Source organism: Oncorhynchus masou, chromosome 8 (assembly GCF_036934945.1).
Source record: "Oncorhynchus masou masou isolate Uvic2021 chromosome 8, UVic_Omas_1.1, whole genome shotgun sequence".
NCBI lineage: Eukaryota > Metazoa > Chordata > Actinopteri > Salmoniformes > Salmonidae > Oncorhynchus > Oncorhynchus masou.
This window is the reverse complement of record NC_088219.1, coordinates 7,252,855-7,278,724: the sequence shown is the minus strand read 5'-3', so window position 1 is coordinate 7,278,724 and position 25,870 is coordinate 7,252,855. Positions and strand designations below refer to the sequence as shown.

The window sequence follows — 25,870 nt, the reverse complement described above, 5'->3', positions numbered from 1 at the left end:
CTATGATATCATTCACTAAAATTATACATTTTCTAAAAATTTCTTTGAAAAATAACTTTTTTTAAAATCAATTAGCATATTTGAGTTTAACTACAATATGTGTTGTATTACTTGTTCTGTCGTTTCAGGTGGATTCATCTGAGGTTGCAACCAATTTATTAAGGCTTGTTTAAAAAATAAACATATTTTGGAGATTATTTCCTTTTCAACAACTGAAAGTGAGCAGGTGTAATCTGAATAAAGGGAGCAGGTGTAATCTGAATAAAGGGAGCAGGTGTAATCTGAATACAGTGAGCAGGTGTAATCTGAATACAGTGAGCAGGTGTAATCTGAATAAAGGGAGCAGGTGTAATCTGAATACAGTGAGCAGGTGTAATCTGAATAATGGGAGCAGGTGTAATCTGAATAAAGGGAGCAGGTGTAATCTGAATAAAGGGAGCAGGTGTAATCTGAATAAAGGGAGCAGGTGTAATCTGAATAAAGGGAGCAGGTGTAATCTGAATAAAGGGAGCAGGTGTAATCTGAATAAAGGGAGCAGGTGTAATCTGAATAAAGGGAGCAGGTGTAATCTGAATAAAGGGAGCAGGTGTAATCTGAATAAAGGGAGCAGGTGTAATCTGAATAAAGTGAGAAGGTGTAATCTGAATAAAGGGAGCAGGTGTAATCTGAATACAGTGAGCAGTTGTAATCTGAATAAAGGGAGCAGGTGTAATCTGAATACAGTGAGCAGTTGTAATCTGAATACAGTGAGCAGGTGTAATCTGAATAAAGTGAGCAGGTGTAATCTGAATAAAGGGAGCAGGTGTAATCTGAATAAAGGGAGCAGTTGTAATCTGAATAAAGGGAGCAGGTGTAATCTGAATAAAGGGAGCAGGTGTAATCTGAATACAGTGAGCAGTTGTAATCTGAATAAAGGGAGCAGGTGTAATCTGAATACAGTGAGCAGTTGTAATCTGAATACAGTGAGCAGGTGTAATCTGAATAAAGGGAGCAGGTGTAATCTGAATAAAGGGAGCAGGTGTAATCTGAATAAAGGGAGCAGGTGTAATCTGAATAATGGGAGCAGGTGTAATCTGAATACAGTGAGCAGTTGTAATCTGAATAAAGGGAGCAGGTGTAATCTGAATAAAGGGAGCAGTTGTAATCTGAATAAAGGGAGCAGGTGTAATCTGAATAAAGGGAGCAGGTGTAATCTGAATACAGTGAGCAGGTGTAATCTGAATAAAGGGAGCAGGTGTAATCTGAATACAGTGAGCAGTTGTAATCTGAATACAGTGAGCAGGTGTAATCTGAATAAAGGGAGCAGGTGTAATCTGAATAAAGGGAGCAGGTGTAATCTGAATACAGTGAGCAGTTGTAATCTGAATACAGTGAGCAGGTGTAATCTGAATAAACGGAGCAGGTGTAATCTGAATACAGTGAGCAGTTGTACTCTGAATACAGTGAGCAGGTGTAATCTGAATAAAGTGAGCAGTTGTAATCTGAATAAAGTGAGCAGTTGTAATCTGAATACAGTGAGCAGGTGTAATCTGAATAAAGTGAGCAGTTGTAATCTGAATAAAGTGAGCAGGTGTAATCTGAATAAAGTGAGCAGTTGTAATCTGAATAAAGGGAGCAGGTGTAATCTGAATAAAGTGAGCAGTTGTAATCTGAATAAAGTGAGCAGTTGTAATCTGAATACAGTGAGCAGGTGTAATCTGAATAAAGTGAGCAGTTGTAATCTGAATAAAGTGAGCAGTTGTAATCTGAATACAGTGAGCAGGTGTAATCTGAATAAAGGGAGCAGGTGTAATCTGAATAAAGGGAGAAGGTGTAATCTGAATAAAGGGAGCAGGTGTAATCTGAATAAAGGGAGCAGGTGTAATCTGAATAAAGGGAGCAGGTGTAATCTGAATAAAGGGAGCAGGTGTAATCTGAATAAAGGGAGCAGGTGTAATCTGAATACAGTGAGCAGGTGTAATCTGAAGAAAGGGAGCAGTTGTAATCTGAATAAAGGGAGAGGTTGTAATCTGAATAAAGGGAGAGGTTGTAATCTGAATAAAGGGAGAGGTTGTAATCTGAATAAAGGGAGAGGTTGTAATCTGAATAAAGGGAGCAGGTGTAATCTGAATAAAGGGAGAGGTTGTAATCTGAATAAAGTGAGCAGGTGTAATCTGAATAAAGGGAGCAGGTGTAATCTGAATAAAGGGAGAGGTTGTAATCTGAATAAAGGGAGCAGGTGTAATCTGAATAAAGGGAGAGGTTGTAATCTGAATAATGGGAGCAGGTGTAATCTGAATAAAGGGAGCAGGTGTAATCTGAATAAAGTGAGCAGGTGTAATCTGAATAATGGGAGCAGGTGTAATCTGAATAAAGGGAGAGGTTGTAATCTGAATAAAGTGAGCAGGTGTAATCTGAATAAAGTGAGCAGGTGTAATCTGAATAAAGTGAGCAGGTGTAATCTGAATAAAGTGAGCAGGTGTAATCTGAATACAGTGAGCAGTTGTAATCTGAATACAGTGAGCAGGTGTAATCTGAATAAAGGGAGCAGGTGTAATCTGAATAAAGGGAGAAGGTGTAATCTGAATAAAGGGAGCAGGTGTAATCTGAATAAAGGGAGCAGGTGTAATCTGAATAAAGTGAGCAGTTGTAATCTGAATAAAGTGAGCAGTTGTAATCTGAATACAGTGAGCAGGTGTAATCTGAATAAAGTGAGCAGTTGTAATCTGAATAAAGTGAGCAGTTGTAATCTGAATACAGTGAGCAGGTGTAATCTGAATAAAGGGAGCAGGTGTAATCTGAATAAAGGGAGAAGGTGTAATCTGAATAAAGGGAGCAGGTGTAATCTGAATAAAGGGAGCAGGTGTAATCTGAATAAAGGGAGCAGGTGTAATCTGAATAAAGGGAGCAGGTGTAATCTGAATAAAGGGAGCAGGTGTAATCTGAATACAGTGAGCAGGTGTAATCTGAAGAAAGGGAGCAGTTGTAATCTGAATAAAGGGAGAGGTTGTAATCTGAATAAAGGGAGAGGTTGTAATCTGAATAAAGGGAGAGGTTGTAATCTGAATAAAGGGAGAGGTTGTAATCTGAATAAAGGGAGCAGGTGTAATCTGAATAAAGGGAGAGGTTGTAATCTGAATAAAGTGAGCAGGTGTAATCTGAATAAAGGGAGCAGGTGTAATCTGAATAAAGGGAGAGGTTGTAATCTGAATAAAGGGAGCAGGTGTAATCTGAATAAAGTGAGCAGGTGTAATCTGAATAAAGGGAGAGGTTGTAATCTGAATAATGGGAGCAGGTGTAATCTGAATAAAGGGAGAGGTTGTAATCTGAATAAAGTGAGCAGGTGTAATCTGAATAAAGGGAGCAGGTGTAATCTGAATAAAGTGAGCAGGTGTAATCTGAATAAAGGGAGCAGGTGTAATCTGAATAAAGGGAGCAGGTGTAATCTGAATAAAGGGAGCAGGTGTAATCTGAATAAAGGGAGCAGGTGTAATCTGAATAAAGGGAGCAGGTGTAATCTGAATAAAGGGAGCAGGTGTAATCTGAATAAAGGGAGCAGGTGTAATCTGAATAAAGGGAGCAGGTGTAATCTGAATAAAGGGGAAAAGGCCCTTCCTGAATATAGGATGAGACATTTGTACCAATTGACTAGAGAACCAGTTTGGATTTAAGTATAACTTTTGTATGACTGATGCCTTTAGTGAGAGGTATAATGTTTTAATATTTAATCATTTCTGCCCTCCGAATTCATATTCGTTATATAAATAGGCCCTCTTAATTTTGTCTGGCTTGCCGTTCCAAATAAAATAGAATATTACATTTACATTTACATTTAAGTCATTTGGCAGACGCTCTTATCCAGAGCGACTTACAAATTGGTGAATTCACCTTATGACATCCAGTGGAACAGCCACTTTACAATAGTGCATCTAAATCATTTAAGGGGGGGGTGAGAAGGATTACTTTATCCTATCCTAGGTATTCCTTAAAGAGGTGGGGTTTCAGGTGTCTCCGGAAGGTGGTGATTGACTCCGCTGTCCTGGCGTCGTGAGGGAGTTTGTTCCACCATTGGGGGGCCAGAGCAGCGAACAGTTTTGACTATTCTTTGTTCATATAATTTAAAATGCAGGTCACTAGGTTTTGGCAAAACCATATGCAAATAGCTAAACTGTTATATGACTAAAGAGTTAATCAGGGTGAGTTTTCCACAATTAGACAGGTATTTTCCTTTCTATGGTAGCAAGATCGTATCTATTGTTGCTGCCGTTCTATAAAAATGGTCTGGAGTGAGATCATTTCTTTCCTCTGGGATTTGTATACCGAGTATGTCCACATCTCCGGCAGACCATTTAACTGGTAAACTACATGGTAATGTAAAATTTGCAATCCAATACGTAAAATTAGTGATCCAAATTTTATGGGCGGCAGGGTAGCTTAGTGGTTAGAGTGTTGGACTAGTGACCGGAAGGTTGCAAGTTCAAACCCCCGAGCTGACAAGGTACAAATCTGTCATTCTGCTCCTGAACAGGCAGATAACCCACTGTTCCTAGGCTGTCATCAAAAATTTGTTTTTAACTGACTTGCCTAGTTAAATAAAGGTAAAATAAAAAAAATATAGTACACTTATCATAATTTGGTTTTAATCCAGAGAGGATAGCAGAAGTATCTGGATCCTCCTATGAGGCCGTGGAGAGATTCTAACGGTGGTTTTAACTCTTGATACTACCCCTCCCGGGTCCGGGAGCGTCATCATCGTCATGCACCAACCAACGGTTGCTTAGTCATTGACTTTGCCGTTGGGTAACAGATTGTTATAACATATGATGTGCTTAGCTGATACTTAAAATACCGTCCAGGAGTTGAAATAGCTGGCATGCATCAACAACTCCTCGGCAGAGGAACCCAGAATGGAACCCAGAGGAATCCATAAGAGGAACCCATAATGGAACCCAAAAGAGGAACCCATAATGGAACCCAGAGGAACCTATAATGGAACCCATAAAAGGAAACCATAAGAGGAACGTATAATGGAACTCATAAGAGGAACCCAAAAGAGGAACCCATAATGGAACCCAAAAGAGGAACCCACAATGGAACACAGAGGAACCCATAATGGAACCCATAAGAGGAACCCATAATGGGAACCCTTAAGAAGAACCCATAACGGAACCCATAAGAGGAACCCATAATGGAAACCATAAGAGGAACCCATAATGGAACCCATAATGGTAATTATAAGAGGAACCCATAATGGAACTCATAAGAGGAACCTAGAGGAACCCATAATGGAACTCATAATGGAACAAATAAGAATAACCCATAAGAGTAACCCATAATGGAAACCATAACAGGAACCCATACGAGGAACCTATAATGGAACCCAAAAGAGGAACCCAGAATGGAACCCAGAGGAATCCATACGAGGAACCCGTAATGGAACCCAAAAGATGAACCCATAATGGAACCCAGAAAACCCATAATGGAACCCAGAGGAACCCATAATGTAACCCATAATGGAACCCATAATGGAACCCATAATGGAACCCATAAGAGGAACCCATAATGGAACCCATAAGAGGAACCCATAATGTGGATGCTGCAGCAGACACAGTAATAACAAGCAGCTGGTACATACACTATTCATTTCTGATTTCATTTAGAGTATTTTCATTAAATAAAAACCCACACGCAGGCCAACAGTATTGACTTTATTAGTTGAACAGAGGTATAGGTATCGCATACAACTGATTCTAATACACTGGGGAGAGGAGTTGAACTGAACGCCTCACGTTTCCCAGACAGCTACTGTGGTGACTGGTTAAATACTACAGCACAGATGGTTAGGTGTGAAGATATATGTAGAAACAACTTCTCCAGTAGAACCCCCGATCACGGCGATGTCATGACGACGTTGGCTCGCATAAACTCATGCACAGAAACACGTAATCGGGGTCTAACGGTCATCGACTCCTTCGATATCAAGCTGTTTTTTTGTTTTGTTTTTGTTTATTGAGGAAAATGAGAAGGTGTCAGTGTGACAGGTTGATGGGGTTGTAGTAATAACATGGTCAGCTACTCAGAACACCGGTTTAAATCTAGGTTTAGGTTTAAATCTAGGTTTAGTTTAAATCTAGGTTTAAATCTAGGTTTAGGTTTAAATCTAGGTTTAGGTTTAAATCTAGGTTTTTGCCTTTTAAAAAATAAAGAAGATTGACAACTGAAAGGAGTCATTCTCAACTTCTCTTAACCTCGGTCAGGTCCGCCGAATCTGCTTCCCTAGCGCTCCCATAAGTCTCGCGAGTTTAGAGACTCTGTGACTACAGTACCCTGAAGACACCGTGAAGAGGAAGTTGTCGTCATTCCCCGAGTCGTGTGACAGGAAGTTGATTCATGCCGACTGTCTGTTTATTAGATATGAATGTACACACTGACTCGTATTGTTATGTTTATTTTTAGATGTAGATAAAGAAATATATTGTGAACTATTAAAATAAATTAAATTATATTATTTACATAGAGTACAAACAAGACCCTGTCACCAAAACATGTTCTGTTACAAGAGTTAGTTAGTCCAGATATGTCCCAGTTGGCATCCTATTCAATATAGTCCACTACGTCTGACCAGAACCCTACGAGTGCCCTTTTGAGACTTCTCTCACTGTGCTCCTCTGGCTACATGGAGAGAACAGTGAATAGGGTTGCAGATGTAGATATTACATCTATAGAAAATACATTGTTCTCTTTTTCCTTGTGAAATGTGATCTATGTTTAGTTATTTCGACATTTCTACCTGCAACACTGTGTCAACTGACAGAGAGTACCTCGGGGGTTGAGTCACGTTCAGAAAAGCATCAAATAAGGAAAACGTTCATTAGCTTTCTAATTAGCCAAGTTAGTTTGGTTCCTACTACATTTACAAACGTTTTGTGTCTACTGAACAGACCCCTGGTCTTCTCTTAGCCATAATAAACCCCTGTCTACTGGACCTGAAAGTGGAGTCCAGATGCAACTAGCATGTAGGTGAGTTATGGTCTGTAAATTGTTCATGTGTACTGAAGTATAGCTAGTAGCCAAACACTACAGAAAGACATCACTGTTCTGGAGAGAGTAGGGTGAGGAAGAAGAGGAAGAGTATGGAGTTGAGTATCGACCACCTTCTCTCGCTTTCTGTTCATCTCTTTCTTGTAGCTGCTTTGAGAGAGACCAGACAGTTCAGCTCATCAAGGAAGTGCTTGATCCATCCAGAAAAACTAACTGTAGCTAAATATACGTACACATTTTTCTCTATTTCTCTACTTTTCTGTTTCCAAAACAAGTTCTTCTGAAACGTTAACCACCATACGACATCATTTTTCTTCAAACCTCAGTGGAAAAATGAATAAATGTAAAAGAGAAATATAAACGTGGAGTGTTGCGTTAAAAGGTGTCCCATAGCTGGCTGCTGGTACAGGTTGACCCAGACTGTATCTAGAGGAGACACAGTCCTTGCTACTACGTAGAACTCTGATCCTCACAAAGGGTTAACTAGCATGTCGACCCTCTTCAGATCTACAGCTCTCCAACGTGTGTTCTGTTCCATGAGAAGACGTTTGGAAAAGACCTTTGTGTCTTTTTCTTCTTCAACTCTTCTGCTTTTTCTTGACCATCGGCCACTGACCTGTCCCCAGTCTCTCTATCTCTCCCCTGTCCCCAGTCCCTCTATCTCTCCCCTGTCCCCAGTCTCTCTATCTCTCCCCTGTCCCCAGTCTCTCTATCTCTCCCCTGTTCCCAGTCTCTCTAGCTCTCCCCTGTCCCCAGTCTCTCTATCTCTCCCCTGTCCCCAGTCTCTCTATCTCTCCCCTGTCCCCAGTCTCTCTATCTCTCCCCAGTCTCTCTATCTCTCCCCAGTCTCTATCTCCCCCAGTCTCTCTATCTCTCCCCAGTCTCTCTCCCCTGTCCCCAGTCTCTCTATCTCTCCCCAGTCCCAAGTCTCTCCCCCCCTGTCCCCAGTCTCTCTATCTCTCCCCAGTCCCAAGTCTCTCCTCCCCCTGTCCCCAGTCTCTCTATCTCTCCCCAGTCTCTCTATCTCTCCCCAGTCTCTCTATCTCTCCCCAGTCTCTCTATCTCTCCCCAGTCTCTCTATCTCTCCCCTGTCCCCAGTCTCTCTATCTCTCCCCAGTCTCTCTATCTCTCCCCAGTCTCTCTATCTCTCCCCAGTCTCTCTATCTCCCCCTGTCCCCAGTCTCTCCCCTGTCCCCAGTCCCTCTATCTCTCCCCAGTTCCCTGTCTCTATCTCTCCCCTGTCCCCTGTCCCTCTATTTCTCCCCTGTCCCCAGTATCTCTATCTCTCCCCTGTTCCCAGTCTCTCTATCTCTCCCCTGTCCCCAGTCTCTCTAGCTCTCCCCTGTCCCCAGTCTCTCTCTCTCCCCTGTCCCCAGTCTCTCTCTCTCCCCTGTCCCCAGTCTCTCTCTCTCCCTGTTCCCAGTCTCTCTAGCTCTCCCCTGTCCCCAGTCTCTCTCCCCTGTCCCCAGTCTCTCTCCCCCTGTCCCCAGTCTCTTTATCTCTCCCCTGTCCCCAGTCTCTATCTCTCCCCTGTCCCCAGTCTCTCTATCTCTCCCCTGTTCCCTGTCCCTCTATCTCTCCCCAGTTCCCTGTCTCTATCTCTCCCCTGTCCCCAGTCTCTCTATCTCTCCCCAGTCTCTCTATCTCTCCCCTGTCCCCAGTCTCTATCTCTCCCCTGTTCCCAGTCTCTCTAGCTCTCCCCTGTCCCCAGTCTCTCTCTCTCCCCTGTCCCCAGTCTCTCTCTCTCCCCTGTCCCCAGTCTCTCTCTCTCTCTCCCCTGTCCCCAGTCTCTTTATCTCTCCCCTGTCCCCAGTCTCTATCTCTCCCCTGTCCCCAGTCTCTATCTCTCCCCTGTCCCCTGTCCCTCTATCTCTCCCCTGTTCCCAGTCTCTCTAGCTCTCCACTGTCCCTCTATCTCTCCCCAGTCTCTCTATCTCTCCCCTGTTCCCTGTCCCCAGTCTCTCTATCTCTCCCCTGTTCCCTGTCCCTCTTCACCCCCCTCCCCTGTACTGTTCTAGAAGGGGGAGATGGGGGGGGGACCACTCCCCTATCTCCTCTACTTTCCTCCCCTACCTCTAAAGGAACAGTCCCAGCAGAGGAGAGAGACAACTCCTGTCCTTCCTCCCTCCCTCCTCATCTCCTCTGCTCCTCCCCCACCCTACTTCTAAAAGAAGAGGTAGGGGGGCGGACAACCCCAATCCTCTCCTACTCCTCTTCTTCCCCTCATCCAACCTTACTACTATTAAAAGGGGAAGTTAGGAGAAGGTATCACTCCTCTTCTCCCATCTCTCCCCTCTCCCCACCCCTAAAAGGGGGCGTTAGGAGAACATATTGCCCCTCTCCCCACCTCTAAAAGGGGGCGTTAGGAGAACATATTGCCCCTCTCCCCACCTCTAAAAGGGGGAGTTAGGAGAACATATTGCCCCTCTCCCCACCTCTAAAAGGGGGAATTTGGAGAACATATTGCCCCTCTCCCCACCTCTAAAAGGGGGAGTTAGGAGAACATATTGCCCCTCTCCCCACCTCTAAAAGGGGGAATTTGGAGAACATATTGCCCCTCTCCCCACCTCTAAAAGGGGGAGTTAGGAGAACATATTGCCCTCTCCCCACCTCTAAAAGGGGGAATTAGGAGAACATATTGCCCCTCTCCCCACCTCTAAAAGGGGGCGTTAGGAGAACCTATTGCCCTCTCCCCACCTCTAAAAGGGGGCGTTAGGAGAACATATTGCCCCGCTCCCCACCTCTAAAAGGGGGAGTTAGGAGAACCCCCTCTCCCCACCTCTAAAAGGGGTAGTTAGGAGAACATATTGCCCTCTCCCCACCTCTAAAAGGGGGCGTTAGGAGAACCTATTGCCCTCTCCCCACCTCTAAAAGGGGGCGTTAGGAGAACATATTGCCCCCTCTCCCCACCTCTAAAAGGGGGCGCTAGGAGAACCTATTGCCTTCTCCCCACCTCTAAAAGGGGGCGTTAGGAGAACATATTGCCCCTCTCCCCACCTCTAAAAGGGGGCGTTAGGAGAACCTATTGCCCTCTCCCCACCTCTAAAAGGGGGCGTTAGGAGAACATATTGCCCCTCTCCCCACCTCTAAAAGGGGGCGCTAGGAGAACCTATTGCCTTCTCCCCACCTCTAAAAGGGGGCGTTAGGAGAACATATTGCCCCTCTCCCCACCTCTAAAAGGGGGCATTAGGAGAACATATTGCCCCTCTCCCCACCTCTAAAAGGGGGAATTAGGAGAACATATTGCCCTCTCCCCACCTCTAAAAGGGGGCATTAGGAGAACATATTGCCCTCTCCCCACCTCTAAAAGGAGAACGAACAGTCCCAGCTGAGCAAAGAGAGATATCCTCATCGTCCAACAACGGGGTGTGGCTGGTGGAGGGGTCAGGGTTAGGGACGGAGCCGAGGATAAAGGTCAGAAAGAGGGGGGCGAGGGTCGGGCTGGGGAGGCAGCTAGTCGGTTTTTCCATTGTTGTTGTTGTTGTTGTTGTTGTTGTCAACGGCAACGGCCGTGAGCTCACATCCTGGTTGCATCTTCGTCTGAGAACCTGCCCCTCCTTATCAAGAGCGGTGGCCTGAGGTAGAGGAGACACAGGAGAACCAATCAGAGATGCTGCTCATCAGAGATGCTGCTCATGCTAAAGACTACGGGTTAGTGGAGGAGCACATGTAGAGGAGAAAATGGGAGGGGAGTAGAGCAGGAGAAGAGAGGAGGGGAGCAGGAGAGGAGAGGAGAGGAGAGGAGGGGAGGGGAGGGGAGGGGGGGGGAGGGGAGTAGAGCAGGAGAGAAGAGGAGGGGAGGGGAGTAGGAGAGGAGGGGGGGGGGAGGGGGAGTAAAGGAGGAGAGGAGGGGAGGGGTAGGGGGAGGGGAGGGGAGCAGGAGAGGAGGGGAGGGGGAGGGGAGGGGAGGAGAGGAGAGGAGAGGAGGAGGGAGGGAGGAGAGGAGGGGGGGGGGGAGGGGAGTAGAGCAGGAGAGAAGAGAAGAGGAGAGGAGAGGAGAGGGAGAGGAGAGGAGAGGAGAGGAGAGGAGAGGGAGAGGAGAGGAATAGAGCAGGAGAGGAGATGAGAGGAGAGGAGAGGAGGGGAGGGGGGTAGAGCAGGAGAGGAGAGGAGGGGAGCAGGAGAGGAGAGAGGAGGGGAGTGGAGGGGAGCAGGAGAGGAGAGGAGGGGAGGGGGGGAGAGGAGCAGGAGAGAAGAGGAGAGGAGAGGAGGGGAGAGGAGAGGAGAGGAATAGAGCAGGAGGGGAGAGTAGAGGAGGGGAGGGGAGTAGAGCAGGAGAGGAGAGGAGAGGAGAGGAGAGGAGAGGAGGGGAGATGGAGAGGAGAGGAGGGGAGGGGAGGGGAGTAGAGCAGGAGAGAAGAGGGGGGAGGGGAGTAGAGCAGGAGGGGAGGGGAGGGGGAGTAAAGCAGGAGAGGAGAGGAGGGGAGCAGGAGAGGAGAGGAGGGGAGGGGAGGGGGAGGAGCAGGAGAGGAGGGAGGGGAGGGGAGTAAAGCAGGAGAGGAGAGGAGTAGAGCAGGAGAGGAGAGGAGGGGAGGGGGAGGGGAGTAGAGCAGGAGAGCAGGAGGGGAGGGGAGGGGAGGAGCAGGAGAGGAGGGAGGGGAGGGGAGTAAAGCAGGAGAGGAGAGGAGTAGAGCAGGAGAGGAGAGGAGGGGAGGGGGGGAGTAAAGCAGGAGAGGAGAGGAGGGGAGAGGAGAGGAGGGGAGGAGGGGAGGGGAGCAGGAGAGAAGAGGAGGGGAGGGGAGTAGAGCGGGAGGGGAGGGGAGTAAAGCAGGAGAGGAGAGGAGAGGAGGGGAGGGGGGAGGAGGGGAGGGGAGGGGAGTAGAGCCGGAGAGAAGAGAGGAGGGGAGGGGAGCAGGAGAGGAGAGGAGGGGGAGGGGAGTAGAGCAGGAGAGAAGAGGAGGGGAGGGGAGTAGAGCGGGAGCGGAGGGGAGTAAAGCAGGAGAGGAGAGGAGGGGAGGGGGAGGGGAGAGCAGGAGGGCGAGGGGGAGGGGAGGGGGGAGCAGGAGAGGAGAGGAGTGGAGGGGAGGGGGAGCAGGAGAGGAGAGGGAGGGGAGGGGGAGTAGAGCAGGAGAGAGAAGAGGGAGGAGGGGGGAGGGGAGGGAGGGGGGGAGGGGGAGCAGGAGAGAAGAGGAGGGGAGGGGAGTAGAGCAGGAGGGGAGGGGAGGGGAGTAAAGCAGGAGAGGAGAGGAGTAGAGCAGGAGAGGAGAGGAGAGGAGGGGATCGGGAGAGGAGAGGATAGGAGGGGGAGGGAGGGGGGAGGAGTGGAGGGGAGTAGAGCAGGAGAGAAGAGGAGGGGAGGGGGAGTAGAGCAGGAGGGGAGGGGAGGGGAGTAAAGCAGGAGAGGAGGAGGGAGAGGCAGGAGAGGAGAGAGGAGAGGAGTGGAGCAGGAGAGGAGAGGAGAGGAGAGGGAGAGGGAGGAGTAGGCAGGGGAGAGGAGGGAGAGGAGAGGGGGAGGAGAGGGAGAGGAGGGGGAGCAGGAGAGGAAGAGGAGGGGAGGGGAGGGGGAGGGGAGGGGGAGGGGAGGAGGGGAGGGAGTAGAGCAGGAGGGGGAGGAGGGGAAGCAGGAGAGGAGAGGGGAGGGGAGGGAGTAGAGCAGGAGAGGAGAGGGGAGTAGGAGGGAGGGAGAGGGGAGCAGGAGAGGAGAGGAGGGGAGGGGAGTAGAGCAGGGAGAGAAGAGGAGGCGAGGGGAGTAGAGCAGGAGGGGAGGGGAGTAAAGTAGGAGAGGAGAGGGGGAGGGAGGGGAGTAAAGCAGGAGTAGGAGGGAGCAGGAGGAGGGGAGGGGAGTAGAGCAGGAGAGAAGGGAGGGGAGTAGAGCAGGAGGGGGAGGGGAGGGGAGTAGGAGCAGGATAGAAGAGGAGGGGAGGGGAGTAGAGCAGGAGTAGGAGGAGAGGAGGGGAGGGGAGTAGAGCAGGAGAGAAGAGGAGGGGAGTAGAGCAGGAGGGGAGGGGAGGGGAGTAGAGCAGGAGAGAAGAGGAGGGGAGGGGAGGGGAGTAGAGCAGGAGGGGAGGGGAGGAGAGGAGAGGAGGGGAGCAGGAGAGGAGAGGAGGAGAGGAGAGGAGAGGTGAGGAGGGGAGTAGAGCAGGAGAGGAGAGGAGGGGAGGGGAGGGGAGTAGAGCAGGAGGGGAGGGGAGGGGAGCAGGATAGGAGAGGAGGGGAGGGGAGTAGAGCAGGAGGGGAGGGGAGGGGCATGAGTGGAGCTGACAGAGCACACAGAAGCCAGCAGCCAATCAGCACACTGTATGTGGAGACACGGGAAACAGAGGCAGAGGCAGGAGGGTTGTCGTGGCAACAGGTTATACCTTATCCAGTACATAGCCGGGTGCTGGTGGAAGTCCAACGACCCAGAGCGCTGCATGGAGAAGCTGTGGTCCAACTGCACAACAGGACAAAGAAACCAGTCACTTTTAAAACCAGTAGGACTTACAGAGAAACCAGTAATGCCTTTAAAACCAGTAGGACTTACAGAGAAACCAGCAATCCCTTTAAAACCAGTAGGACTTACAGAGAAACCAGTAAACCCTTTAAAACCTGTAGGACTTACAGAGAAACCAGTAAACCCTTTAAAACCAGTAGGACTTACAGAGAAACCAGTAATGCCTTTAAAACCAGTAAGACTTACATAGAAACCAGTAATCCCTTTAAAACCAGTAAGACTTACAGAGAAACCAGTAATGCCTTTAAAACCAGTAGGACTTACAGAGAAACCAGTAATGCCTTTAAAACAAATGTCTTTATAACCAGTAAGACTTACAGCTCAGTACAGTCAGCCTTAGAGCCAAAGACAAAGCCAATACAGTCTAATGCCCAGTAAAAAGACAAAGCCAATACACTGGAAATAGCTTTGTATGTCTGCATTAGTCTGTTCAGGGCATACCGTGATGACTGACACTCCGGAGGTGGTGTCGTTAGTTATAGGGCTGGTGTTGAAGTGTTTCTTTATCTTCCCTGCTACTGACAGCTCCTGTTCATTCTCCGACACACCATCATCCTGCAGAGACAGTGAAGAGAGGAGAAAAAATCAATGGGAGGAGGAGAGAAGGAATGGGAGGAAGAGGAGGAGGAGAGAAGGAATGGGAGGAAGAGTAGGAGGAAAAGGAGAGAAGGAATGGGAGGAGGAGGAGGAGAGAAGGAATGTTAGAGGAGGAGGAGGAGGAGGAAGAGGAGAGAAGGAATGGGAGGAGGAGGAGGAAGAAGAGAGAAGGAATGGGAGGAAGAGGAGGAGGAATAGGAGAGAAGGAATGGGAGGAGGAGGAGGAAAAGGAGAGAAGGAATGGGAGGAGGAGGAGGAGGAAGAGGAGAGAAGGAATGGGAGGAGGAGGAGGAGGAAAAGGAGAGAAGGAATGGAGGAGGAGGAGGAGGAAAAGGAGAGGATGAATGGGAGGAAGAGGAGGAAGAGGAGAGAAGGAATGGGAGGAGGAGGGTGAGGAAAAGGAGAGAAGGAATGGGAGGAGGAGGAGGAGGAAGAGGAGAGAAGGAATGGGAGGAGGAGGAGGAGGAAAAGGAGAGAAGGAATGCGGAGGAGGAGGAGGAGGAAAAGGAGAGAAGGAATGGGAGGAGGAGGAGGAGGAAAAGGAGAGAAGGAATGGGAGGAGGAGGAGGAGGAAGAGGAGAGAAGGAATGGGAGGTGGAGGAGGAAGAGGAGAGAAGGAATGGGAGGTGGAGGAGGAAGAGGAGAGAAGGAATGGGAGGTGGAGGAGGAAGAGGAGAGAAGGAATGGGAGGTGGAGGAGGAGGAAGAGGAGAGAAGGAATGGGAGGAGGAGGAGAGAAGGAATGTTAGGAGGAGGAGGAGGAAGAGGAGAGAAGGAATGGGAGGAAGAGGAAGAGGAAGAGGAGAGAAGGAATGGGAGGAGGAGGAGGAGGAGGAAGAGGAGAGAAGGAATGGGAGGAGGAGGAGGAAGAGGAGAGAAGGAATGGGAGGAAGAGGAGGAAGAGGAGAGAAGGAATGGGAGGAGGAGGAGGAGGAGGAAGAAGAGAGAAGGAATGGGAGGAGGAGGAGAGGAAAAGGAGAGAAGGAATGGGAGGAGGAGGAGGAAGAGGAGAGAGAAGGAATGGGAGGTGGAGGAGGAGGAAGAGGAGAGAAGGAATGGGAGGAGGAGGAGGAGGAAAAGGAGAGAAGGAATGCGAGGAGGAGGAGGAGGAAAAGGAGAGAAGGAATGGGAGGAGGAGGAGGAGGAAGAGGAGAGAAGGAATGGGAGGAGGAGGATGAGGAAAAGGAGAGTAGGAATGGGAGGAGGAGGAGGAAGGAAGGGAGAGAAGGAATGGGAGGAAGAGGAGGAGGAGGAAAAGGAGAGAAGGAATGGGAGGAGGAGGAGGAGGAAGAGGAGAGAAGGAATGGGAGGAGGAGGAGGAAAGAGGAGAGAAGGAATGGGAGGTGGAGGAGGAAGAGGAGAGAAGGAATGGGAGGTGGAGGAGGAGGAAGAGTAGAGAAGGAATGGGAGGAGGAGGAGAGAAGGAATGTTAGGAGGAGGAGGAGGAAGAGCAGAGAAGGAATGGGAGGAAGAGGAAGAGGAAGAGGAGAGAAGGAATGGGAGGAGGAGGAGGAGGAGGAAGAGGAGAGAAGGAATGGGAGGAGGAGGAGGAAGAGGAGAGAAGGACTGGGAGGAAGAGGAGGAAGAGGAGAGAAGGAATGGGAGGAGGAGGAGGAGGAAGAAGAGAGAAGGAATGAGAGGAGGAGGATGAGGAGGAAAGGAGAGAAGGAATGGGAGGAGGAGGAGGAAGAGGAGAGAAGGAATGGGAGGTGGAGGAGGAGGAAGAGGAGAGAGGAGGAATGTTAGGAGGAGGAGGAGGAAGAGGAGAGAAGGAATGGGAGGAAGAGGAAGAGGAAGAATGGAGAGAAGGAATGGGAGGAGGAGGAGGAGGGAGGAAGAGGAGAGAAGGAATGGGAGGAGGAGGAGGAAGAGGAGAGAAGGAATGGGAGGAGGGAGGAGGAGGAAGAATGGGAGGAGAGAAGGAATGGGAGGAGGAGAGGAGGAGGAAAAGGAGAGGATGAATGGGAGGAAGAGGAAGAGGAAGAGGAGAGAAGGAATGGGAGGAGGAGGATGAGGAAGAGGAGAGAATGAATGGGAGGAAGAGGAGGAGAGAAGGAATGGGAGGAGGAAGGGAGAGAAGGAATGGGAGGAGGGAGGAGGAGGAGGAGGGAGGAGGGAGGAGGAAGAGGAGAGAAGGAATGGGAGGAGGAGGAGGAGGAAGGAAAGATGAGAGAATGAATGGGAGGAAGAGGAGGAAGAAGAGAGAAGGAATGGGAAGAGGAGGAGGAGGAAAAGGAGAGTAGGAATGGGAGGAAGAGGAGGAGGAAGAGGAGAGAAGGGAATGGGAGGAAGAGGAGGAGGAAAGGAGAGAAGGAATGGGAGGAGGAGGAGGAGGAAGAGGAGAGAAGGAATGGGAGGAAGAGGAGGAAGAAGAGAGAAGGAATGGGAGGAAGAGGAGGAAGAAGAGAGGATGAATGGGAGGAAGAGGAGGAAGAGGAGAGAAGGAATGGGAGGAGGAGGATGAGGAAAAGGAGAGAAGGAATGGGAGGAGGAGGATGAGGAAGAGGAGAGAAGGAATGGGAGGAAGAGGAGGAGGAAAAGGAGAGAAGGAATGGGAGGAGGAGGAGGAGGAAGAGGAGAGAAGGAATGCGAGGAGGAGGAGGGAGGAAAAGGAGAGAAATGAATGGGAGGAAGAGGAGGAAGAAGAGAGAAGGAATGGGAGGAGGAGGATGAGGAAAAGGAGAGTAGGAATGGGAGGAGGAGGAGGAGGAAGAGGAGAGAAGGAATGGGAGGAAGAGGAGGAGGAAAAGGAGAGAAGGAATGGGAGGAGGGAAGAGGAGGAGGAGGAAGAGGAGAGAAGGAATGGGAGGTGGAGGAGGAGGAAGAGGAAAGAAGGAATGGGAGGAGGAGGAGGAGGAAAAGGAGAGAAGGAATGGAGGAGGAGGAGGAGGAAAAGGAGAGAAGGAATGGGAGGAGGAGGAGGAGGAAGAGGAGAGAAGGAATGGGAGGAGGAGGATGAGGAAAAGGAGAGTAGGAATGGGAGGAGGAGGAGGAAGAGGAGAGAAGGAATGGGAGGAAGAGGAGGAGGAAAAGGAGAGAAGGAATGGGAGGAGGAGGAGGAGGAAGAGGAGAGAAGGAATGGGAGGAGGAGGAGGAAGAGGAGAGAAGGAATGGGAGGTGGAGGAGGAAGAGGAGAGAAGGAATGGGAGGTGGAGGAGGAGGAAGAGGAGAGAAGGAATGGGAGGAGGAGGAGAGAAGGAATGTTAGGGGAGGAGGAGGAGGAAGAGGAGAGAAGGAATGGGAGGAAGAGGAAGAGGAAGAGGAGAGAAGGAATGGGAGGAGGAGGAGGAGGAGGAAGAGGAGAGAAGGAATGGGAGGGAGGAGGAGGAAGAGGAGAGAAGGAATGGGAGGAAGAGGAGGAAGAGGAGAGAAGGAATGGGAGGAGGAGGAGGGGAGGAAGAAGAGAGAAGGAATGGGAGGAGGAGGATGAGGAAAAGGAGAGAAGGAATGGGAGGAGGAGGAGGAAGAGGAGAGAAGGAATGGGAGGTGGAGGAGGAGGAAGAGGAGAGAAGGAATGGGAGGAGGAGGAGGAAGAGGAGAGAAGGAATGGGAGGAAGAGGAAGAGGAAGAGGAGAGAAGGAATGGGAGGAGGAGGAGGAGGAGGAAGAGGAGAGAAGGAATGGGAGGAGGAGGAGGAAGAGGAGAGAAGGAATGGGAGGAGGAGGAGGAGGAAGAGGAGAGAAGGAATGGGAGGAAGAGGAGGAGGAAAAGGGAGAGGGATGAATGGTAGGAAGAGGAAGAGGAAGAGGAGAGAAGGAATGGGAGGAGGAGGAGGATGAGGAAGAGGAGAGAATGAATGGGAGGAAGAGGAGGAGAGAAGGAATGGGAGGAGGAGGAGAGAAGGAATGGGAGGAGGAGGAGGAGGAGGAGGAGGAGGAAGAGGAGAGAAGGAATGGGAGGAGGAGGAGGAGGAGGAAATGAGAGAATGAATGGGAGGAAGAGGAGGAAGAAGAGAGAAGGAATGGGAAGAGGAGGAGGAGGAAAAGGAGAGTAGGAATGGGAGGAAGAGGAGGAGGAAGAGGAGAGAAGGAATGGGAGGAAGAGGAGGAGGAAAAGGAGAGAAGGAATGGGAGGAGGAGGAGGAGGAAGAGGAGAGAAGGAATGGGAGGAAGAGGAGGAAGAAGAGAGAAGGAATGGGAGGAAGAGGAGGAAGAAGAGAGGATGAATGGGAGGAAGAGGAGGAAGAGGAGAGAAGGAATGGGAGGAGGAGGATGAGGAAAAGGAGAGAAGGAATGGGAGGAGGAGGATGAGGAAGAGGAGAGAAGGAATGGGAGGAAGAGGAGGAGGAAAAGGAGAGAAGGAATGGGAGGAGGAGGAGGAGGAAGAGGAGAGAGAAGGAATGCGAGGAGGAGGAGGAGGAAAAGGAGAGAATGAATGGGAGGAAGAGGAGGAAGAAGAGAGAAGGAATGGGAGGAGGAGGATGAGGAAAAGGAGAGTAGGAATGGGAGGAGGAGGAGGAGGAGGAGGAGAGGAGAGAAGGAATGGGAGGAAGAGGAGGAGGAAAAGGAGAGAAGGAATGGGAGGAGGAGGAGGAGGAAGTTCTGTAGAGAAGGAATGCGAGGAGGAGGAGGAGGAAAGGAGAGAAGGAATGGGAGGAGGAGGATGAGGAAAAGGAGAGTAGGAATGGGAGGAGGAGGAGGAGGAAGAGAGAGAAGGACAGAAATATATGATGTAGAAGACAGTATATATGAGAGTCAGTGCATGGGAGGAAGAGGAGGAGGAAGACAGGAGAGAAGGAATGGGAGGAGGAGGAGGAGATGAGGAGAGAAGGAATGGGAGGAGGAGGATGAGGAAAAGGAGAGTAGGAATGGGAGGAGGAGGAGGAGGAAGAGGAGAGAAGGAATGGGAGGAAGAGGAGATGTAGAAGAAAATAGAGAAGGAATGGGAGGAGAGGAGGAAGAGGAGAGAAGGAATGGGAGGTGGAGGAGGAGGAAGAGGAGAGAAGGAATGGGAGGAGGAGGAAGAGGAGATGTAGAAGGAATGGGAGGAAGAGGAGGAAGAAGAGAGAAGGAATGGGAGGAGGAGGATGAGGAAAAGGAGAGTAGGAATGGGAGGAGGAGGAGGAGGAAGAGGAGAGAAGGAATGGGAGGTGGAGGAGGAGGAAGACTGAGAGAAGGAATGGGAGGAGGAGGGTCTACATGAGAGAAGGAATGGGAGGAAGAGGAAGAGGAAGAGGAGAGAAGGAATGGGAGGAGGAGGAAGACAGTATATGTTAGGTCTACAGTTCTGTGAGAAGAGAATGTGAGAGTCAGTGCAGGTCTATGTTATTTACTATGGCAAAACCTAAAGGAGAGAAGGAATGGGAGGAAGAGGAAGAGGAAGAGGAGAGAAGGAATGGGAGGAAGAGGAAGAGGAGAGAAGGAATGGGAGGGTGAGGAGGAGGAGGAAGAAGAGAATTCACTTCAAGCTGCATCCTATTTTCAAATAAAAACACCATTGACAGAAATATATGTTGTAGGAGACAGTATATATGAGAGTCATTGCAGGTCTACTGTTCTGTAGATGTAGGAGAGAGTATGATGAGAGAAGACACTGAGAACAAAGAGGAAAGTTAGCCTTTGATGTTCTATGTTATTTACTATGGCAAAACCTAAAGTGTTCACCTCTTGGGGAGGAGAAACTACTCACATTGATCCAGGGTGATAGGAGGAGAGGAGAACTACTGACATTGACCCAGGGTGATAGGAGGAGAGGAGAACTACTGACATTGACCCAGGGTGATAGGAGGAGAGGAGAACTACTCACATAGACCCAGGGTGATAGGAGGAGAGGAGAACTACTCACATTGACCCAGGGTGATAAGAGGAGAGGAGAACTACTGACATTGACCCAGGGTGATAGGAGGAGAGGAGAACTACTCACATTGATCCAGGGTGATAGGAGGAGAGGAGAACTACTGACATTGACCCAGGGTGATAGGAGGAGAGGAGAACTACTCACATTGATCCAGGGTGATAGGAGGAGAGGAGAACTACTGACATTGACCCAGGGTGATAGGAGGAGAGGAGAACTACTCACATTGATCCAGGGTGATAGGAGGAGAGGAGAAACTACTCACATTGACCCAGGGTGATAGGAGGAGAGGAGAACTACTCACATTGACCCAGGGTGATAAGAGGAGGAGGAGAACTACTGACATTGACCCAGGGTGATAGGAGGAGAGGAGAACTACTGACATTGACCCAGGGTTATAGGAGGAGAGGAGAACAACTCACATGGATCCATGGGTGGTCCAGAACCTGTTCTGCTGTGTATCTCTGATCCACCTCCACCTCCAGCATGGACCTGATCAGATCCTACACACAGCACAGAAGGGTTACACTCTCAATATATCTACTGTGTGTTTGTGTATGTGTGTATGTTTTTGTGTGTGTGTGTGTAACCTTGGCAGTCTCCGACACATTGTCCCAGTAGGGGAGAGGGAACTCCAGCTGTCCCATCAGGATCTGGTCAAATAACACTTCCTGGTCATCACTGCTACTGTATATACATATATACATATATACATACATACACACACACACACACACACACACACACACACACACACACACACACACACACACACACACACACACACACATACACAACAAAAAAAAATATATTTTTAAAGCTGAACATGTTATGTGGACTAGGTACTCTATGTATGCTGTGGTCATGACTTTAATCTTAATTTAGGACACACAAAAGTGTGTTTTATTTGAAGGTATCTCAAGTTGAAAGATGCCTGTGTCTTGTCTCAGAGATTCAGTAATACTCCGATCCAACCACAAGAGGGAGCTATGGCACTAATAACACTCCCAACATGCATTCATCAAAATGTAAAACACCTAGCTTAGTTTGATGTCATATTAGATCAGAGCTGAATTGCGTATTAAACAAGAACGTGTATGGTTTTTTTCAGTTGGGGTGTCAGTGCTTCTTACCCTCGGAAGGGAGGGAAGCCACACAGCAAGATGTAGTTTATAACTCCTGCTGCCCAGATATCTACCTTAATGCCATACCTAGAATACACAGAGAGAGAGAATACACAGGTCAGAGAGAGAGAGAGAGAGAGAGAGAGAGAGAGAGAGAGAGAGAGAGAGAGAGAGAGAGAGAGAGAGAGAGAGAGAGAGAGAAACTATGTACAGACTCTGTGGGCATAGCCTTGTTATTGAGAAAGGCCGCCGTAGGCAGACATGGCTCTCAAGAGAAGACAGGCTATGTGCTCACTGCCCACAAAATGAGGTGGAACTGAGCTGCACTTCCTAATCTCCTGCCAAACATATGACCATATTAGAGAGACATATTTCCCTCAGATTACACAGATCCACCAAGAAAATGTTCTCCCTCTGGTCTCCACTCACAGCCACACGTGCTGTTTATAGTCAGAGTTGTGTGATATGACAAACAGTAATATAACCACATATATATATATATATATATAAACTCAGCAAAAAAAGATATGTCCTCTCACTGTCAACTGTGTTGCAAACTTTGTATGAACGTAACAAGATTCAACAACTGAGACATGAACTGAACAGGTTCCACGGACATGTGACTAACAGAAATGGAACAATGATATGAGAGACACATATTCCCCTCAGATTACACAGACCCACAAAGAATTAGAAAACAAATCCAATTTTGATTAACTCCCATCTCTACTGGGTGAAATACCACAGTGTGCCATCACAGCAGCAAGATATGTGACCTGTTGCCATAAGAAAAGGGCAACCAGTGAAGAACAAACACCATTGTAAATACAACCCATATTTATGTTTATTTATTCTCCCTTTTGTACTTTAAATATTTACACATTATTACAACACTACATGTGAAAGTATTCACCCCCCTTGACATTTTTCCTATTCTGTTGCCATACAACCTGGAAATAAGATTGTCTTTGGGGGGGGGGCGTGGGGGGTTGTATCATTTGATTTACACAACATGCCTACCACTTTGAAGATGCAAAATATTTTTTTTTTGTGAAATATTAAACTTGAGAGTGCATAACTATTCACCCCCCCCAATGTCAATACTTTGTAGAGCCACCTTTCGCTGCAATTACAGCTGCAAGTATCTTGGGGAATGTCTCTATAAGCTTGGCACATCTAGCCACTAGGATTTTTGCCCATTCTTCAAGACAAAACTGCTCCAGCTCCTTCAAGTTGGATGGGTTCCGCTGGTGTACAGCAATCTTTAAGTCATACCACAGATTCTCAATTGGATTGAGGTCTGGGCTTTGACTAGGCCATTCCAAGACAATTAAATGTTTCCCCTTACACTTGAGTGTTGCTTTAGCAGTATGGTCATTGTCCTGCTGGAAGGTGAACCTCCGTCCCAGTCTTAAATCTCCGGAATCCTGAAACAGGTTTCCCTCAAGAATTTCCCTGTATTTTCGCCATCCATCATTCATTCTATTCTGACCAGTTTCCCAGTCCCTGCCGATGAAAAACATCCCCACAGCATGATGCTGCCACCACCATGCTTAACTGTGGGGATGGTGTTCTCGGAGTGATGAGATGATGTACCTTCTTACATATGTTTGGGGAGTTTGTGTTTGTATAACAAAAAAATCTTTAAGCAATTGCTTTTTCTGGCCACTCTTCCCGTAAAGCCCAGTGTACAGCCTGGTCTCTGAGTTTTGGTGTGTGAGAGAGAGAAAGAGAGAGAGAGGGGAGTGTGTGAGGGAGAGTGTGAGGGAGAGTGTGAGGGAGAGTGTGAGAGAGAGAGAGAGAGAGAGAGAGACAGAGAGAGAGAGAGAGAGAGAGAGAGAGAGAGAGAGAGAGAGAGAGAGAGGATCAGGAGATATACTGTATACAAACACACACACACACACACACACATGTTGTACGTACCCTGTCTCTGCGATGATCTCTGGTGCTACATATGTGGGTGTTCCACAGACAGTGTAGAGGGGTCCATCTACTACGGTGGCCAGACCAAAGTCCCCCAACTTCAGACTCTTACTGCCATCAACATGCTCATACACCTGGAGAGGTGGGGAGAGAGGGAGGAAATGAGAGGGGGAAGGTGAGAGGAGAGGAGACGACAGGAGAGGGACAAGAGATGAGAGGGGAGAGGAGAGAGGGGAGAGGGGAGGAGAGGAGAGAGGGTAGAGAGGAGAGGGGAGAGGGGAGGGGAGAGGAGAAGGGAGGAGAGGAAAGGGGAGAGAGGGGAGGGGGAGGGAGAGGAGATAGGTGAGAGAGGGGAGGAGAGGAGGGGGGAGATAGGAGAGGGGAGGAGATGAGAGGGGAGAGGAAAGAGCAGGGGAGAGAGGGGAGGGGAGGGAGAGGAGAGGAGGAGAGGAGAGGGAGAGGAGAGGAGAGGAGAGGAGAGGAGAGGGAGAGGAGAGGAGAGGAGAGGGAGAGGAGAGGAGAGGAGAGGAGAGGAGAGGAGAGGAGAGGAGAGGAGGGGGAAGGAGAGGAGAGGTGAGTGGTTAGGGAGAGGAGAGGAGGAGAAGTGAGAGGGGAGAGAGGGGAGGGGTTAGGGAGGGGAGAGGGGTTAGAATAACTGTGAGGAAGGGGCAGAGCTTAGCTGCCTAGAAATATAGTTTATTTCTATTACAATATATCTTCTTCATATGACCACTGTTAAGCATCGAATACTCACAGTGAAATGTATTTATAGAACAGCACAAATGTATGTAGCATGATTCAGTCATTTAGCAACAAAATGTAGTCATTCATTCTGACTGGTAAGATAAGTTCAAGGTTAAAGGGCAACTCTGCCACTTTTAACATTTTAGTTGTTATTATTAAGTATTTATTTATGGCCTACACAGTTTTCGTGTAATTTTATGATTTAATGTCTTTTGACTGTTCAGTCATGTGCAAAACTGGAAATTGCTTCTCTGTGACGTTTTCAATTAGGATCTCTGAGATGACTAATAAAACAATGATGGTCACCAAATTCAGCCATCTATACAACCCATCTATAGTTTCTGATCATATTGAGCCATCTATACAACCCATCTATAGTTTCCGATCATATTGAGCCATCTATATAACCCATCTATAGTTTCTGATCATATTCAGCCATCTATACAACCCTGTCAGTAGTTTCTGATCATATTGAGCCATCTATATAACCCATCTGTAGTTTCTGATCATATTCAAGCTATCTATACAACCCATCTATAGTTTCTGATCATATTGAGCCATCTATATAACCCATCTATAGTTTCTGATCATATTCAAGCCATCTATACAACCCATCTCAGTAGTTTCTGATCATATTCAAGCCATCTATACAACCCTGTCAGTAGTTTCTGATCATATTCAAGCCATCTATACAACCCGTCAGTAGTTTCTGATCATATTCAAGCCATCTATACAACCCGTCTGTAGTTTCTGATCATATTCAAGCCATCTATACAACCCTGTCAGTAGTTTCTGATCATATTCAAGCCATCTATACAACCCGTCAGTAGTTTCTGATCATATTCAAGCCATCTATACAACCCTGTCAGTAGTTTCTGATCATATTCAAGCCATCTATACAACCCGTCAGTAGTTTCTGATCGTATTCAAGCCATCTATACAACCCATCATAGTTTCTGATCATATTCAAGCCATCTATACAACCCTGTCAGTAGTTTCTGATCATATTCAAGCCATCTATACAACCCATCAGTAGTTTCTGATCATATTCAAGCCATCTATACAACCCGTCAGTAGTTTCTGATCATATTCAAGCCATCTATACAACCCTGTCAGTAGTTTCTGATCATATTCAAGCCATCTATACAACCCTGTCAGTAGTTTCTGATCATATTCAGCCATCTATACAACCCTGTCTGTAGTTTCTGATCATATTCAAGCCATCTATACAACCCTGTCAGTAGTTTCTGATCATATTCAAGCCATCTATACAACCCTGTCAGTAGTTTCTGATCATATTCAAGCCATCTATACAACCCTGTCAGTAGTTTCTGATCATATTCAGCCATCTATACAACCCTGTCAGTAGTTTCTGATCATTTTGGATCTCCCTTCATCTAATAACATCTGGAAATAGTTTCTGATCACATTCAAAAACCATCTAATACAACCCAGTTCTGTAGTTTCTGATCATATTCCAAACAGCCATGTTATACAATCCCAACAGTAGTTTCTGATCATATTCAAGCCATCTATACAACCGCATTAGTTTCTGATCATATTCAAGCCATCTTACAATTGATAAATAGTTTCTGAACAAAATTCGGCCAACAATACAACCCATCTGTAGTTTCTGATCATATAATGCCATCTATACAACAAATACAACTACCCATCAAATACAAAAGGAAACAACCCTGTCTAGTAGTTTCTGATCATATCAGAGACATCTATACAAGCTGTCCCTAGTTTCTGAACCATATTCAAGCCATCATATAAACAAAGAACATAGAGTTTCTGATCATATTCACACCCTGACCAACCAAACATAGAGAATAAAAAGTTTCTGTCATATTCAAGCCATCAACAACCCTGTCAGGGGTAGTTTCTGATCATACTGGTGCCATCTATACAAAATAGATGGTTTCTGATCATATTCAAGAAAAATTATGTGGATATATTGAAGCATCATCTCAAGACATCAATCAGGAAGTTAAAGCCTGATCAAAAATGGGTCTTCCAAATACAACCCTCAAGCAGTTTCTGATCAGAATAAGAATCTATACAACCCATTTATAGTTTCTGATGTTTCATTAATCTATACAACCATGCCTAGTTTCTGAAAATACTTGGGCCCAGACAACCCATCTGTAGTTTACCTGTGAATGTGTCTGTAAACCATCTATAAACCATGTGAAGTTTGGTGATCATATTCAATGGGGATCTATACAACTCCA

At 47.9% G+C, this 25,870-nt stretch overlaps 1 protein-coding gene across 1 annotated transcript in view; it reads right to left on the bottom strand.

Moving 5' to 3' along the window:
• Nucleotides 1–10,454: 10,454 nt before the first annotated feature.
• The window catches only part of dclk1a (doublecortin-like kinase 1a), a 187,658-nt gene continuing 172,242 nt past the window's right edge, over nucleotides 10,455–25,870 (bottom strand). The window contains exons 11-17 of the mRNA XM_064971382.1: nucleotides 22,890–23,023; nucleotides 20,976–21,053; nucleotides 20,433–20,529; nucleotides 20,265–20,345; nucleotides 13,895–14,008; nucleotides 13,320–13,393; nucleotides 10,455–10,595 (exon numbers count right to left, since the gene is read on the bottom strand). Coding sequence (XP_064827454.1) covers nucleotides 10,538–10,595; nucleotides 13,320–13,393; nucleotides 13,895–14,008; nucleotides 20,265–20,345; nucleotides 20,433–20,529; nucleotides 20,976–21,053; nucleotides 22,890–23,023 — 636 coding nt within the window. The 3' untranslated portion in view covers nucleotides 10,455–10,537. The remainder of the gene's footprint in view (nucleotides 10,596–13,319; nucleotides 13,394–13,894; nucleotides 14,009–20,264; nucleotides 20,346–20,432; nucleotides 20,530–20,975; nucleotides 21,054–22,889; nucleotides 23,024–25,870) is intronic.